The sequence below is a fragment of the Leptonychotes weddellii genome, chromosome 3 (assembly GCF_054177405.1).
Source record: "Leptonychotes weddellii isolate Sample4059 chromosome 3, ASM5417740v2, whole genome shotgun sequence".
NCBI lineage: Eukaryota > Metazoa > Chordata > Mammalia > Carnivora > Phocidae > Leptonychotes > Leptonychotes weddellii.
The window spans coordinates 60,202,789-60,217,891 of record NC_138371.1 but is presented as its reverse complement, the minus strand read 5'-3'; the positions used below and the strand labels follow the sequence as shown (position 1 = coordinate 60,217,891).

Genomic DNA, 15,103 nt, shown 5'->3' with positions numbered 1-15,103 from the left:
CGAATGAGTTAAAAGGGCTAATTTCTCTGAATCATGAAACAATCTCTGTGTCACAGGTTTACTGTTTTAAAGTTCCTCTAGATCAGAAGGATGTTTAGAAATATTGTATCAATTGATGTTATCATAAAGTTTTTCAAAAGAAATTTAGTAGCATTCCTAGAAGGGCTTTTTGATAAATATACATGAATAACAAATGTTGGGTAAATTGGTGGGGAGGAGGATCATGACTCTCTGCTTTTGTAAAACTTGTTTGAATGGTGGAACTTCTCTAAATAGTGAGTTTCCGCCTTCTGGGAGATTGTATGAGTTTGATGTGACTTCTGTTGTGAACCAGTTTTAATCTGTGCCAGTCAAACCTTCACTGAGACTTCAAAAATCTTACACTCTATATTATTTTTACTAATTGCTCTTTAATGCAATGTTAGCCGCAGGTTGAAAACTTGTTCTATGCCTTAGGTAGTAAAAATCTAGATCTTGCCTAAGGTGGTGATTCATTTTTTTTTTTTTAAGTTCATTGTTCTTTTTTTTTTTAATGTTATGTTAATCACCGTACATTACAGCATTAGTTTTTGATGTAGTGTTCCACGATTCATTGTTTGTGTATAACACCCAGTGCTCCATTCAGTATGTGCCCTCTTTAATACCCATCACCAGGCTAGCCCATACCTCCACACCCCCTCCACTCTAGAACCCTCAGTTTGTTTCTCAGACTCCATAGTCTCTCGTGGTTTGTCTCCCCCTCCGATTTCCCCCCCCTTCATTTTTCCTTTCCTGCTATCTTCTTCTTTTTTTTTTTAACATATAATGTATTATTTGTTTCAGAGGTACAGGTCTGTCTGTGATTCAACAGTCTTACACATTTCACAGTGCTCACCATAGCACATACCCTCCCCAATGTCTCTCACCCAGCCACCCCATCCCTCCCACCCCCCGGTGGTGATTCATTTTAAAGAATGCCCAAAGTACTTTTTTCTACTTATTCCAATTTTTTAAATCTCCTTTATTTTTTGCACAGTGTCTTTGGCAGGATCACAGTGCTTGGATGGTTATGGTCTTAAAGCGTGGCCATATATTACCCTGATGTCCACTTTAGAGTACTTTATGAGGAAAATGTTTTCAAGGTTCTTTTCCCTTTGGACTATTCTGATGATTCTTCTGAAGTAAAAGGATATCATATCCCTTAAATACCCTTTGATCTACACTGGCTAGTCTACTTTATTATTTAATCAGAAGCTTTCTAAAAGACTGAAGAGAAACTTCTTAAGTGCTAGGGAGAAAAAAAAAATGTTGTCTTTCAGTGTTGCTGTAATAATTCTAAGTTCTTCTACGTATGTGAGGTCTTTTTTTCCCCCTTAATGCAGTAAGTCTTGCTATTCATCCAAGGAATTAGGCTAAGTACTGTTCTTTAGTCTTAATAGCAAGCACATAAAATAAATTTTTCATTGGCACTTTTCTTAGAGTAGGAAAAATAGGCTTACAATGGACACTTGATCAATTTTCAACAGTTTTAAAAGCCTAATCATGTTCTTGGTTAGTTTTCTCTGCTCTTGCTACGTAACAGATTTAACCTGGAAGTTAACTTTAGGGAAGGACTTGGGCTTCTAGTTCACATGTATTCCAGGATGCCATCTTGCCAAATACCAACTAGTGATCAATGTTTAGGGTTAAGAGGCATTAAAAACCAAGTTCTGTCTTTCTTATATTGGTACTAATCTTAATGGCAGGTAATGCGGAAAGCTTCTTGGGGTCCCCCCAGCCAGAGAGAATCATAAAGAACACTTTTTCCATTAGTAATGGTGGAGGAGCCTTTCATCAGCAAGGTCTTTATCAGCAAAGCGTAAGTCAATTTACCCGTTGGCATTTGCACATAGTAACGGAAGTGGGTATGGACAATTAAGAGGCACCCACCTTTGATGGAGGCCATGGCTCTTATCATTTACTGCCAGGTAGTGGGAAATGCATTGCATCAGAGCCTATTCTTACCAGTTATGTCTGTCCCTTATTTTAACAGAAGTGGAAATTGAGACCCAAGGAGGTAATCCTCTTACTTAAAATTAGGCCACTTGTTAGTAGCTGATCCAGGATTAGACTCCAAATTGATGACCATTCATTTACTGAGCAATCAGCGGTGTACATATTCAGTCCCTGAGAAACCTTACAGTCAAGTGTGAGAAAATGGCAGGTAAGCTAGCAATTATGATACAGTTTGATAAGTACCACGTGCTGTGAATGCAGAGAAGTCACTTAACCTACAGTGTAGTGCTGGTCATGGAATACTTTTCAGAGAAAGTTTGGATCAGATCTCTTGGGAAAGTGATCTAGATTTCTGAAATCTCGGTTTCCTTTGTTCAAATTACCTTGCAGGATTGGGAGAACAATTGCATAGAGAGAATAGGTATAAAGAGTCTAGCCATAGTAGGTGCTCACTAAAAGCTAACTGGTATTATAAATGGAACAAGGCAATCTACCTTTTAGGAAAGACAGATGATGTTTGGGGGAAATTGTAATGCAACCTAGAACCATTCACCAAGCCACAAAGTTCCAGAGGAAGTCAGTTTGGAGTAGTTTTAGAGTAGTAGGTGGTAGCCAAGAGAACAGTGAAGAAAAGAACCCCTAAAATTGGTATGGAATGTCCCCTTGAGATTCAGTAGACCCCTTAGCACAGATGGCAAGGAACTGAGAGACCTAGAAGGACCCCTGCCCTTGGCAGTGGATGACCCTGGTGGTAAAAGCGATAGGAGGCAACAGATTCTCAAACTTCTCTGATACCTTGAGCTAATGTGTTCACAATGAATCATTTCTCCAGGTTCAGGATAACCACTGACGCTGGAGAAATGTTATAAATCACCAGAGGAGAGGTCCTTAACCACCGAGTCCATGGATAGATGGCATGCATTTGTGCTTATGTGCACTTTTTTTCTGGGGAAAGCATTCATTTCTTTCATCAAATTCGCAAGCTACAAATCAGCAAGCTGCAAACATTTTGAGATCCAAAGCACATAAAATAACTCAGACCTTTAACTCAAGGTCACAGGCAACTCTGGCACAAGAAATTCATACATAATTGGGGAACCCTGCAATCATTTCTCCAACAAAAATATTCATTAGACAGGAGTGCCTCCAGGGTTCTTGGCTTAAGCCAGTACCTGGGCAAGAGAGGTGTATTTGGCCAACTTGCGCTTCCCAGATTGGCAAGCCACCAGCAGCATTTTTCACATTGGTGGTGCCCCATGGAAACACCTTGCAGGATTTTACCTTGTGAAATCGTTGCCAAATCCCTATTCTCTTGGCGGCAGATATGTTCATTTCTTGCCAAATGGGTTAAAGCAGAAATGGTCCTAGTATTGTGGAAGATGATATCCCCTCTTTTTTTTTTTTTTTAATAAGAGAAATGCATAGTTCTGAGAATGTGTGGAGTGATGTGTTCAAGGCATAACATCTGATACCAACTTTTTAAAATAGTGATTTTCTTATTCAGCAGAAACTTTAGTCCATAATCGGTGTTTGATTAACAGAATAGTGTCAGGGCAGTAGTAATGTCAGTGTTTAGGGCAAACATCACAGATTACAGATTACTCAAACTCATGGCTTAAAAAAATCGGGGATGAGGGACGCCTGGGTGGCTCAGTCAGTTAAACATCTGCCTTCGGCTCAGGTCATGATCCCGGGGTCCTGGGATCGAATCCCACATCGGGTTCCCTGCTCAGCGGGAAGCCTGCTTCTCCCTCTGTCTGCTGCTCCCCCTGCTTGTGCTCTCTCTCTGACAAATAAATAAATAAATAAAAACCTTTAAAAAATAAATTAATTAAAAAATCAGGGATGAAAAGGATTTGATACAAACTAACTTGATTAAAATCGTATCCTGATAGTTAGGAACACATCTAGATAACTAAAGATATCCCACCAAAGAATTCAAAATAACAGAGTATGATTTTTCTTAGCTAATCTCTGCTTTCTTAAATATTGGAATAAAACCTATACACCATTAATTGAGCAACTGTCCTCTTCATCTTCTATCTGGCCCAGTAACAATCTGGCTGATGAAGTGTGACATTGTGAATAATCTCGCTTTTGCCAGCTAGGCTTTTCCCACCTGCTATCACAGATGAGCCACACACCAGTATTTTTGTCAACCTGTTTGCAATACCGCTCAGCTCATCATTAATTTGGTGAAGCAACCAGAGGAAACATCAAAACTGCTTTCCATTCTGAAAGAAAAAAAAAGTAAGCTTCTTTTTCTATGCAACTTAATCCTCACACTGGTGCTTCCTGGGTCCCAGGCCCATCGTTGATTGAAGCCAGCAGCCTCACCTTATCAAAGTCATTGGAGTAGAATTTTATCATAGTTTCTTAGCTTTTTGTGCTTATTGGAAGAATTTGATGAGATCATAAAATAAATGATTTTGTTCTTTGATAAATCATGAAGAAATGTCCTCCCTGTTGTGTTGTAATGCAAGGTAACATGCCCCTTGATGTATGCCACATCACCAAGATACCAAGCGTCCTTGTGAATGACCCTTGCAGTTAAAGATGAGCCTCACTTGGGGTAACTACAAAACTAGCAAGGAAGCAATGCAGAGGATAAACCCAGGCCCCCAGGAAAAAGTGAACAGAGGGTTCAAAAGTGAACTCTCTTTTTTCCTAAGAGAGTACCATGTAAGGCTTCTGGTCTCAGCATCCTCCATGGAATAAGGACCTACCAGGTCAGATGAACTGGGAACTCACAGCTCACCACTCTTTTCTTTTTCTTTTTTTTTCACCAGGCCAGGGAAGAGACAGCATCTCACTAAAAAGACCTCCTCATTCTCATAGAAGGAAATTCTTGCCATGCCAAAATTACTTCCTTTTAAATTCATTTCTTCCTGTACCAGTGATAGGCCAGACCTGCCCTTAACCTATTAACCACTACCCACCTCCTCACCTTTTTTTTTTTCAGTTGTTTGATAAACTCATTATTCACCCTAATGACCTTTCAAGTTTTACTTACTGAGTTTCATCTGATTGGTAAAGGGCAAAAATATTCATGTATGATAGCTCCAGTTGGTGGGTGGCATTTCTTATTTAGATGTTTTTGTTCATTTCATAGTCATTCTTTCTCCTTAAGAGCCATGAGCACCCCTTAGGGTTGTCAGCAGAAATGCAGGATGCCCAGTTACATTTGAATTTCAGATAAACAACAAATAGTAGGTACAGATATATCTTGAAGGTGATTTATTTTTTTAACTAAAATTCAAATGTAACTGTGTGTCCTATATTTTTATTTGCTAAACCTGGCAACCCTGAAGTGGTTCTGCAAATCAGATCACTCACTCCTCAGAATTTGGGGACCGGTGATATTCTTAAGGCATATTCTCTGTGGTCATTTCCTTATGATACATAGCAAAGCATTATGACATCAGGACAGAATGAAAGGAGAAAACAGGATTAAACATTAGATGAATATAAGTGGGATAGTAAGAACTCAATGAGCTACCTATGAAAGCTATGAAATTTTTACGCTGTCAGAAGAGAGTGATATGAACAAGATTCCAACAAATATCCAAAGTTAGCTTCAGTCATTCTTCCAAATGCATTAAAATGTACATTTCTATCCAGCTTCTTGATTTGGCATTCTTAACGAAGCTCTCCCACTTACTTCAGTCTGCATCCTTCTGGCTTCTGATATTTTTTCCAGAAATACATTAAACAAAAGAATTGCACTTATAACCATAAAACATCTAGTGTAGTTCATCGACATTTTTTTGTGTGTGTGTGGAGAGATTTGAAAACATTTATACTGCTTTACTACTTTTTCATTAAATGTGCCCAGAGCCTTCTGAGCAATGGTTACATCTAATAAAAATTTGAGAGCAATAGTATATGTTAGTCAAGAAGAGTGGATATCCAAGACCACAAGATGCTTATTAGAGTTTTATAACAAAGTGGTTATTAATTAAACTTGGCAATAGGAAGGGTATGAGGGTGCAGGGAGAGGGGAAGCTGTCCAAGTGGTGAATTTATAGACTATATTAATAAATGAAAAAATAAGATAAATCAGTGTTAGACAAGGAGAAAACACTGGCTTTGAAATGCAGTTGAACTTATTGAGGCCTCTGAGTGAGATTCTCTGGAGTAGTACCTAATTGAGTGGCTCTTTGCCTTCTGGCCATGCAGTTGAGTGATCAAAGGGCTGACCTCTGACCCAAGATGGGCTAAACTTACTTACTCCTTGGAACATTAAACTTGAACTGTGAGACATAGAGAGAAGTTCCTGGGCTTAAACCTGGTAACGGTGGTGCTCTAGAGAAAAGATCAAGGAATTTCTACAGTCATAATCCTAGAAGATGTCCTTATTCCTGCATTCCTTTAATTTTAGATTTCAGCTCGATCTTAGATTGCATGAACTAGTTCAGTATTTTTCCAACAGATGTCTGTGTGCTTAAGTTAGCTAGAATTTGCTTTTGGGTTGCTTGCAAGCAAAAAAAAAAAAAAAAAAATTGTATGACGTTTTGAGGTCAATTTCATCTTTCATTTTGATTCTCATTCAATCAAAAATGCCAGATATTTTGTTAGTCAGGAGGGATAGAGTGGTGAATGAGATGAACCTGATTGTTTCATGGAGCTTTCAGACTAGCAGAGAAAACAGACACTGATAAAGTAGTTAAAGTATAGAAATGGAAGGGTTTTTTTATTCATTCATCAACAGACATTTATTAAGCACCTATAATCTATAAGGCACTATTCTAGACTGTTGGTACATCAGTAAAGAAGACAAAGATCCCTGCCCTTGTCTTAGCAGGGGATGAACACGGTAAGCAGTAAACATCGAAATATATAAATAAATAACATGGATTTAGAAGATGGTAAGTGCTATGGGAAAACAAATTAGATAGGAGATTGGAAGGAATGGTATATCAACAGTCCGGGAGGCCAGAGAGAAGTGGCGGGTTGGAGAAACTGAAAGATTATTAGAGCTAAAATAGTTGACAACAAGGCAGTGGCTCAAAATGAAAATGAAGAGGTTAGCCAAAGTAGATTGTTAAGGACTTTATAAGCCATTTTGAGGATTTTGGGCTCATCCTAAGACAATCCAAAGCCACTTAAGAGTTTTAAGCTATAGACTGACATGATCAGATTTGCATTTTAGATTTATCATTCTGCCTGCAACCTGGAAAACACATTGAAAGCAAACAGTAGTGGATGGGAGAGAATAATTGGGAAGCTCTTGTCCTAGTCCAAATGAGAAATGGTGATGCTCTTGACTAGCATATGTTTCATGAATTGGAAAACAGTAGCTGTGTTAAAATGGCTGTTATTGAGGCTTAGACTTTCAGCTTCTCATATTTAGAACAAATTAATGCCTGTCCAGATTTATCTTCTGTTCTTTGGGCTTTGATGCTATATAAAGCTAATTTGAAATGTTGACCACTTTTTCATTGGCTTCATATCCATGAAGTTTAATTATGCTTCATCTTTAGGAACAAAAATATGATAAGTGGATATTTAAGGAGCCGTGGCAGCCATAAGACAGGCATTCATTCTACTCACTTGCATCTGTACCTAACTAGCCATGTATTGTCATCCTCGAATTCTGAGAGAACCAGTACAGGATACAAGCAAACCAGGAATATACAACTCCTTTATCAACAGGGCCTTGCCCTAAATTCTCGTATCCTTTTCCTCCCTAGTGAGATAGTGTAGATGATGTAGGAGAAAACCACATGCTCTTTTTACCACCCCACCGTTGGGTTTAGATGAGGGGTTACATTCCTATAAGCAGTGGGTCATTTCATCCTCCTAATTTGTTGTGACATCTTGTTACACTCATGTAGTATTTTTTAAAGGCAATGCAACTAAATAAGTGTTATACTTGCTTGCTGCACTTAACAATATTGGTTAAGTTCAGCACTTAACCAGCATCATGGGTATATATTAAGGTTATGCCCCTTTGTAATTATTTGAAATTTTAATTTCCAGCTCACATACTAATCCCAAACTAAGTGGTCAAACGTTTCTTCTTTCCTTCGAACTGTGTCTAGCTCAGGCTCTTTCAATCTCAAAGATGTAGGCAAAAATTGTATCTAACCTTCAACTCCTTTGCTTGCCAGTCCCAAATATAACAGCAAAAAGAAAGAGAGACTTTTCAATTTCCTTACCATCCCTCCAAAAATTTCCCCTCTCATTTCTGAAGAGAAGAGTACCTAGTACCACTTTTTACCATATTGGAACATGGTTCCCTGCAGTCCAATTGAATGTCCTTGGTTCTTGAGACATCTGCCTTTCCTAAGGAAGCTGGGATGGGGAAATGGAACTTAAGGATATGGTTTTTAACTGTTCCCATTGCAATACCTTATTATAAGAATGTACTTTTTAAACATGGGTTCCCATCTTGTATTACTTTTTGTCTTGGAGTCTCTCCCTCATGAATTACTTTGCATCTTGTTTGAAGTGAACCATTTTAAAATTTATATCCTGTCCTACTTTTATTTCAAGAACTTTATTTAAAATATCTTTTTTTTCTCTTGCCCTGCTCAGATATGCATGAACATTTTATGCATTTCACACTCTTTAAGATAGAGAAAATAATATGCTAATTTGAATAGTGGTAAAATCAGAGTCAGAATAGAGATTTTATTCTCAGAGAGTGGACAGTGCAATATCTTCTTAGGGCTATCAGTTATCTCCATTGTTAATATAAGTCATGCAAAAGACATGGATTGGTAAAACAAGGCAGTAGGAGTATTCTCAGTTGGATGGAGCCAGCATAGTGGATGTTTGCTCCCCGAGGACAGGTAACCTGTTCTACTCCCTTTTCTATCACCTACTCCACCCAAGGAGTCAAGCATATATACATACCAATTACTCAACATGTAGTTGGATGAGTAAATTGAGATAAATGATAAATACTTATGAGACATCTAATACTATACTTAGTTTTACTAGAAATCACACAAGAGATAGTGAAAGAAGAGATTTTGATTAGGTTATGTCACTGGGTTATGTCACTCTAGGGCTGGTATGGGGACACCCCCAAGGAAGGAAGAACCTAGGAAGGGAGCTGCTGGAGAGAAGACTAGAAATCAGACAAATGGTCCTCCAATTTGAGTATGCAGAGTGCTAGGCACTGCCTCCTGGGAGTTTCTGATCCAGTAGACCTGAAGTGGGGCACGAGAATTTGCGTTTCTCACAATTTCCCTCCCAGGTGATGCTGATGCTGCTAATCCAAGTAGCCCACTTAAAAAACTACAGAATTAGACCTTGGAGAGCTGGCTTAGCTGAAGGGACCTGGACAGGCTGCTTGCTGTGTGATCTGCACAGAGAAGGGGTGATTTCAGACATGTCTGAGGGCAGTATCGAGAATAGTTTTTAAGTCTTGCCTCCTCTCGATCAACAGGACTGATGGCTACACTCTGGCAAGAAAAGGAGAGAATGGTTTTACAAACTCAAATGAGAGTTAAAATCAGCTGACATAAATAAGATGGAAGATGGGATACATGGAATCAACTTAGTAATACTTACAGCAAAGTTAACCTAATTTAGGAATGTAAGACCATGTACATATATATCTAAGCTAATTTATATATAGGTTATTCCCCGAAATATCCTTACACTGCAAGGAAAGTTTATGCTCTTTAGCTGAGTGTGCAGACGTCAAGGTAAATGGGAAAGGTGGAGAAAGGGCAGCCCAAGGAGAGAGAAAAGCTCATTCATCCTAGAAAAAGCATTTAGGAGAAACCACTCCCACCCTTCCCCCTTCCCACTCAGCGCTGTCTCTCAGGTAAATAGCCTTAGAAGTTTCTGAAACCGTGGCAAGGGCTTCAATAACCAGGGGTCCTAGGAACACATCTCATCTCATTGCAGTATTGAAATGGAAACTACCTAAAATTTAGAACTGATTTCATAGGCTTTGTTGTGTTCAGCTAATTAGGTTCTTGCATTTTAAAACTCGACTCTCAAGTTTTTGCATAATTATCTGTGTTTCTTCCACATGAATTTTGTATAAGACAGGAATCATTTAGGACTCTGGGTGACGTTGGCATTTTTTTCATTATAGAACTTCATGACTCAGGTGGATTTTCTCAATTTGCCAACAAAAAAGGAATAGAGATATTACATTAAAATGAACTGTGGCTTTAACAAAATGATACATTTTGGTAACCAAATTTTCAATTGCTCGTATTAATTTAATTTTTGTTAATTTGAAAATATTACAAAAAGTAAACCTGCTTAGTGATCCTTCCAAGGAAAGGCTCAGCTCATGTTTAATAAAACCGCATAAAATGACTCTGGAGACCTTGGCTACACATCTAGCGGTCAAATATTTCAATGCTTCGTTGCTCTCGCTCCTTTTACAGGTACATGTGACAGCGCTGCAGCTATGAGTGGAATTTTAAAGAGGAAGTTTGAAGAAGTTGACGGCTCCTCACCCTGCTCTTCTGTGCGGGAATCAGATGATGAAGTTTCCAGCAGTGAAAGTGCTGACAGCGGGGACAGTGTCAATCCATCCACCTCGAATCATTTTCCCCGTGAGTATGGAAACCATACCTGAAGCTGCTTGTCTGGTTCTGCAGTGAAAATAATTGTGTCATCTTGGTCCTTTTTTTAAACCTTTATTACTACTTTTGTTTTGTTTTTGTAATTGACTAAAAACAAGACATGATTAAGTAAAAATGAAATCTCTTTGAGGTAGGGGTAGATTCTTCTATTTGGATTGCTTTTGGCAGTGGATTATTTGATCGTGTTAATCAACTGACTCAATGAAAACAATGGTATTTTATTATCATTAATTTTAAGGAAGCACCCTACTGAGAGTAGATAGGGAAAGACAAGTCCAGGCACAAAAATGTATCCTCCCATAGCTGAAATGATATTCTGGGGTGGGGGACGCGGGGAGCGGGGGGGCGGAGAAAATAGATGCATTTGGGAGTGGAAGGTCTAGGTTATGATGAGAAAGAGCTTGCCGGCATGAAGAGATGAGAAAGCTGCAAAACTCTCCCAAGTGGTCAAGTGCATGCAGTTTATACTTCTTTCCACCCATTCTTTTATCCTTCATCCTCAAGAATAATATGTAAAGCCCACAAAGGAAAAAAGAGATGTATGCCTTCTCAATGATTCCTTTTTCTGCCACACTGTAATGTGAGCCCTTCCTGTCATGAAAGGTATTGTGAAGATTGCAGGACTGAGAAAAATTCTTAAAGTAATACAATCTATAAGTTAAAAGAAACTGACTAGTAATAGCTAAAAGATCTTATATTTATGTTTCCAACAGGAAGATTTTACTATATCATGATACCACGGTAGATAACTAGTCTTAGTTTTTCCATTTTTCAATTAAGTGGCTATATTTTATTAATATATGATCTATAACATAGAATTTACTTTGGAAATGTGACAACCCAGAAAACCAAAAAAATTAACAGTAGTTTTAAGGGGGTAATAAGAATCTCAATAAAACTGTTGAGTATGAAACAAACACACTAAAATCAAAAGCATTGCCTTGAACAGGCAAAACTAATAGAAAATGTAATGAAAGGGCAATTACAATGATCATAGCAGATAAAAAACCATAAAATATTCAGGGACAAGGTTATTGTGTAATGTAGGGGATCTGCAAATACATTTACATATGTCATGATGATATGAGATGAGCTTTTGTTTTTGATTTAAAAGAAGATGCATTGTACCTATTTGGTCTTAGTAGTGATAATAGCAACAACATGATCATCTGATGGAATTTCATGAAGATCAACAGAACAAGTGAGATAATATACATGAAAGAACTTGGTAAAATGTTAACTACTAAGCACATGTTATATTGGAAATTATGATCACAGCTAACATTTCTTGGGTACATAAATGCTCCAATAGCTTTATATACATTATCCCTACTCTTTGCATCAATTCTGTAAGTGCCACTACCTTCAATTTAAGAGGAAATACCTGAGGCTCAGAGGCTAAGCATCTTGCCCAGTATCACACACGATTTGAGCCTAGGTACATAAGTGTATGTGTGTGTCTCATTCCATAGTCTTCACTTTTTCCATTACCTCATGCTTCCCCTTAATTGTATAATATTGGACATATCTTTAAAATGTTGTTTATTGTGAATTGTAAAAGAATTAGGTGAATTAGTAAAGAGATGAGTTATGTTTCTGGATATAAAGATAAATAAAGTTATCAAAGCTTTCCACATTAATTTATACATATGAGTATAATATCAATAAAATCCTCAAGGGCATTTTCTTAGAAGGCGATAGAATGATAAAAATCTATTTGGGGGGCGCCTGGGTGGCTCAGTTGGTTAAGCGACTGCCTTCGGCTCAGGTCATGATCCTGAAGTCCCGGGATCGAGTCCCACATCGGGCTCCCTGCTCAGCAGGGGGTCTGCTTCTCCCTCTGACCCTCTTCCCTCTCGTGCTCTCTCTCTCTCATTCTCTCTCTCAAATAAATAAATAAAATCTTAAAAAAAAATTATAAAAAAAAATCTATTTGGGAAAATAAGCTAATGAGAATAAAGGTATATTTTAAAAAAGAAACTATAAATGTTGAAAAGCCATTCCAGATCTCAAATCATAATAGAAGATTATATAACTTATCTTTTTTGAAACTCTGCGAGATCTAGGAAAGTATAGAAAAATCTCAACATGTTATATATAAGAGTTTAATGTAAAAGAATAGAGCATTACAGAGCAATGGCAAAGGGAAGAAGTATTTAATAAATGGTTGTGGTGTTAGAGTTTGAAAAAGAAGTAATTTAGATACACATCTCACAACATATGCCAAAATACATTCCAGATGGATTAAATAGATAATTTTAAAAAATCAAATTACGGGGATATTGCTTATTTATCAGACATTTGGTAGGATCATTACCTGAGCTTTGAAGTAACAACAACAAAAAACTCACATTGCAAAATACTTATAATAAATACATTATTTATTATATTTAATTTAGTAAAAAACACATGTAAATTTTTTAGATAACCCCCAAAGGCATTCCACACAATAGCAAGTATGATTAGCGAACATTTGAAAACATTTAACAATAATAATAACAATTCAGATTAAAATAATCCTAATGATATTCCATTAGTGTGAAATCACAGAAATTTCATCTCCATGAAATTAGCACTCCTCTCTCCAATAAAAACTACTGATACCTAAGTGCTGGTGAAAGTCACAGTGTAAATCATAGGTACATACTTTGTGACTGATGGCAATGAAATTTAGAAAGCACTGGGTTAATAAAAGAGCCATAATAATATTCGTATCTATAAGTCTGTACTTAAGATAATTTACCTGAAGGGGGAAACATCAAAAACAAGGGGAAAACTACGTAAGTGAAAATGTTGGTGGTTAGTGGTAGTACCAAAAAACGGGGGTTAAAAAAAATGGGGGTTGGAGGTGGAGAAGGGAAAGATAACATGTCTCAGAGAAGGAAAATGCTTTAATAACATGTCTCAGAGAAGGAAAATGCTTTAAGTTATGGTGATTTATACAATTTATTTTCATGATAGTTATGAAGACCTTATGACAATTATGTAAAATGCTCATGAGATAATGTTAAGAAAAATCAAACACAAAATCTTAACATACTGTCAGGGAAAATCTAATATGCATAAAGGCAAGGAATGGTATGGTGCCCTAAGCACTGAAAATGATTTGATTTTTTGAGGTATTAAAAAGATGGATGGATTTTCATATTTATTAATTTAAAACAAATAAGTTTTAAATTTAAACTAAAACGATAATTGTAGTTCAAATTGTGTTTGTATATGTGGACAGCAGATTGAAATGGTGTGATCAGCTAAATCATTCAATACTGCAGCTAACTAGTAAAAGCTTTTATAAGTTAAGTCTAACAGAAGTGATTTTTCCTATTAAAGAAAATAGACCTATTTTATGATGTCCAACAAGTCATCAAAATGGGGGCACTGGCTGGCTCAGTCAGTTGAGCATGCAACGCTTGATCTCAGGGTTGTGAGTGCGAGCCCGACATCGGGTGTAGAGATTACTTAAAAATAAAATCTTAAAAAAATTAAAATACATATTTAAAAAGAGAAGTTATCAAAATATTTCAGCTCATCATTTATTATCAGTGGTATTTGGCAATGTGTTAGTTTACTAAATTGCTGATTTAACTGTATTAAATGAAATCTGACAGAGATTAATTTTTAAAGATAATTAAATGATTGATTAAAAAGTGTCCTTTTCATTAAATAGTCTGCTCAGGTCACCATATTCATATTATGGAGAGGGGAGGAAAAAGTGGGAGGAAAAAGCACAGAATCAAGAGATAAAAATTCTACCTAGGATATTTATTGTATGAAAGACCTGAGCATGTTAACTAATGTGAGAGGGGTAGTTGAAAGGCCTTCTTGTTTCTAGAAATGTATTTCTAATTATTCACTTGCCTCAAAATTTATATACAAGTTTTAAGAAAAATTTTTTTTTCATCTCGATTAAAGTATGTACTTAGCGGCAGTGGTCTTATCTGCATGTAAATCTATGGATATAAACTTTTAGGAATGTTATCATTGGTGAATCCTGTTTATTTAATATATCTCTCCACTTTCCAAAAAAAACCTGTCTTAGAGTAAAGAAGGATTTTTGATGACTATCAAATTTGTGTAGCATTAGGAAACCAAATTTAGTTTCACATTGAGAGTTTTTTAAATGTGGTTATTTAAATCTCACCCATCATGAGCTCATCTTTCGAATTAAAAATACCCCATGTACTCAGTGCTTTATAGGCATTAACATATTGTGTAACATAACATTTTGTTGTCATTACAGATAGAGGCATTGATAAGATTGTTTGGTAAGTGTCAGCAGCTATGGTAGTAAAAAATTCCATGCTATTCTAAGCTTTCTGTAAAGATATTCATTTTGCAGCACATCACATTATGATAATAAAAGCTTCAAAATATAAATCAATAAGGGAATTATGCCTTTTTCCATGGACTTCTGAGTTTTGCTGGCAGCTCGCATGCTCACCGGCGATCAACCAAGGTCATATCTTATACTTCCCTTGAGATAGAAGCATCTGGATTCTGTATTGCTGTTGAACGCTTTGTTTCATCAAATCCCTGTGGCTCTATAGCCAATCAGCCTGTACTTGAGC

At 36.9% G+C, this 15,103-nt stretch overlaps 1 protein-coding gene across 1 annotated transcript in view; it reads left to right on the top strand.

Annotated features, from left to right (window-relative positions):
• CSRNP3 (cysteine and serine rich nuclear protein 3) overlaps positions 1-15,103 on the top strand; it is a 191,891-nt gene that overhangs the window by 108,902 nt on the left and 67,886 nt on the right. The window contains exon 4 of the mRNA XM_081814275.1: positions 10,335-10,505. Coding sequence (XP_081670401.1) covers positions 10,335-10,505 — 171 coding nt within the window. The remainder of the gene's footprint in view (positions 1-10,334; positions 10,506-15,103) is intronic.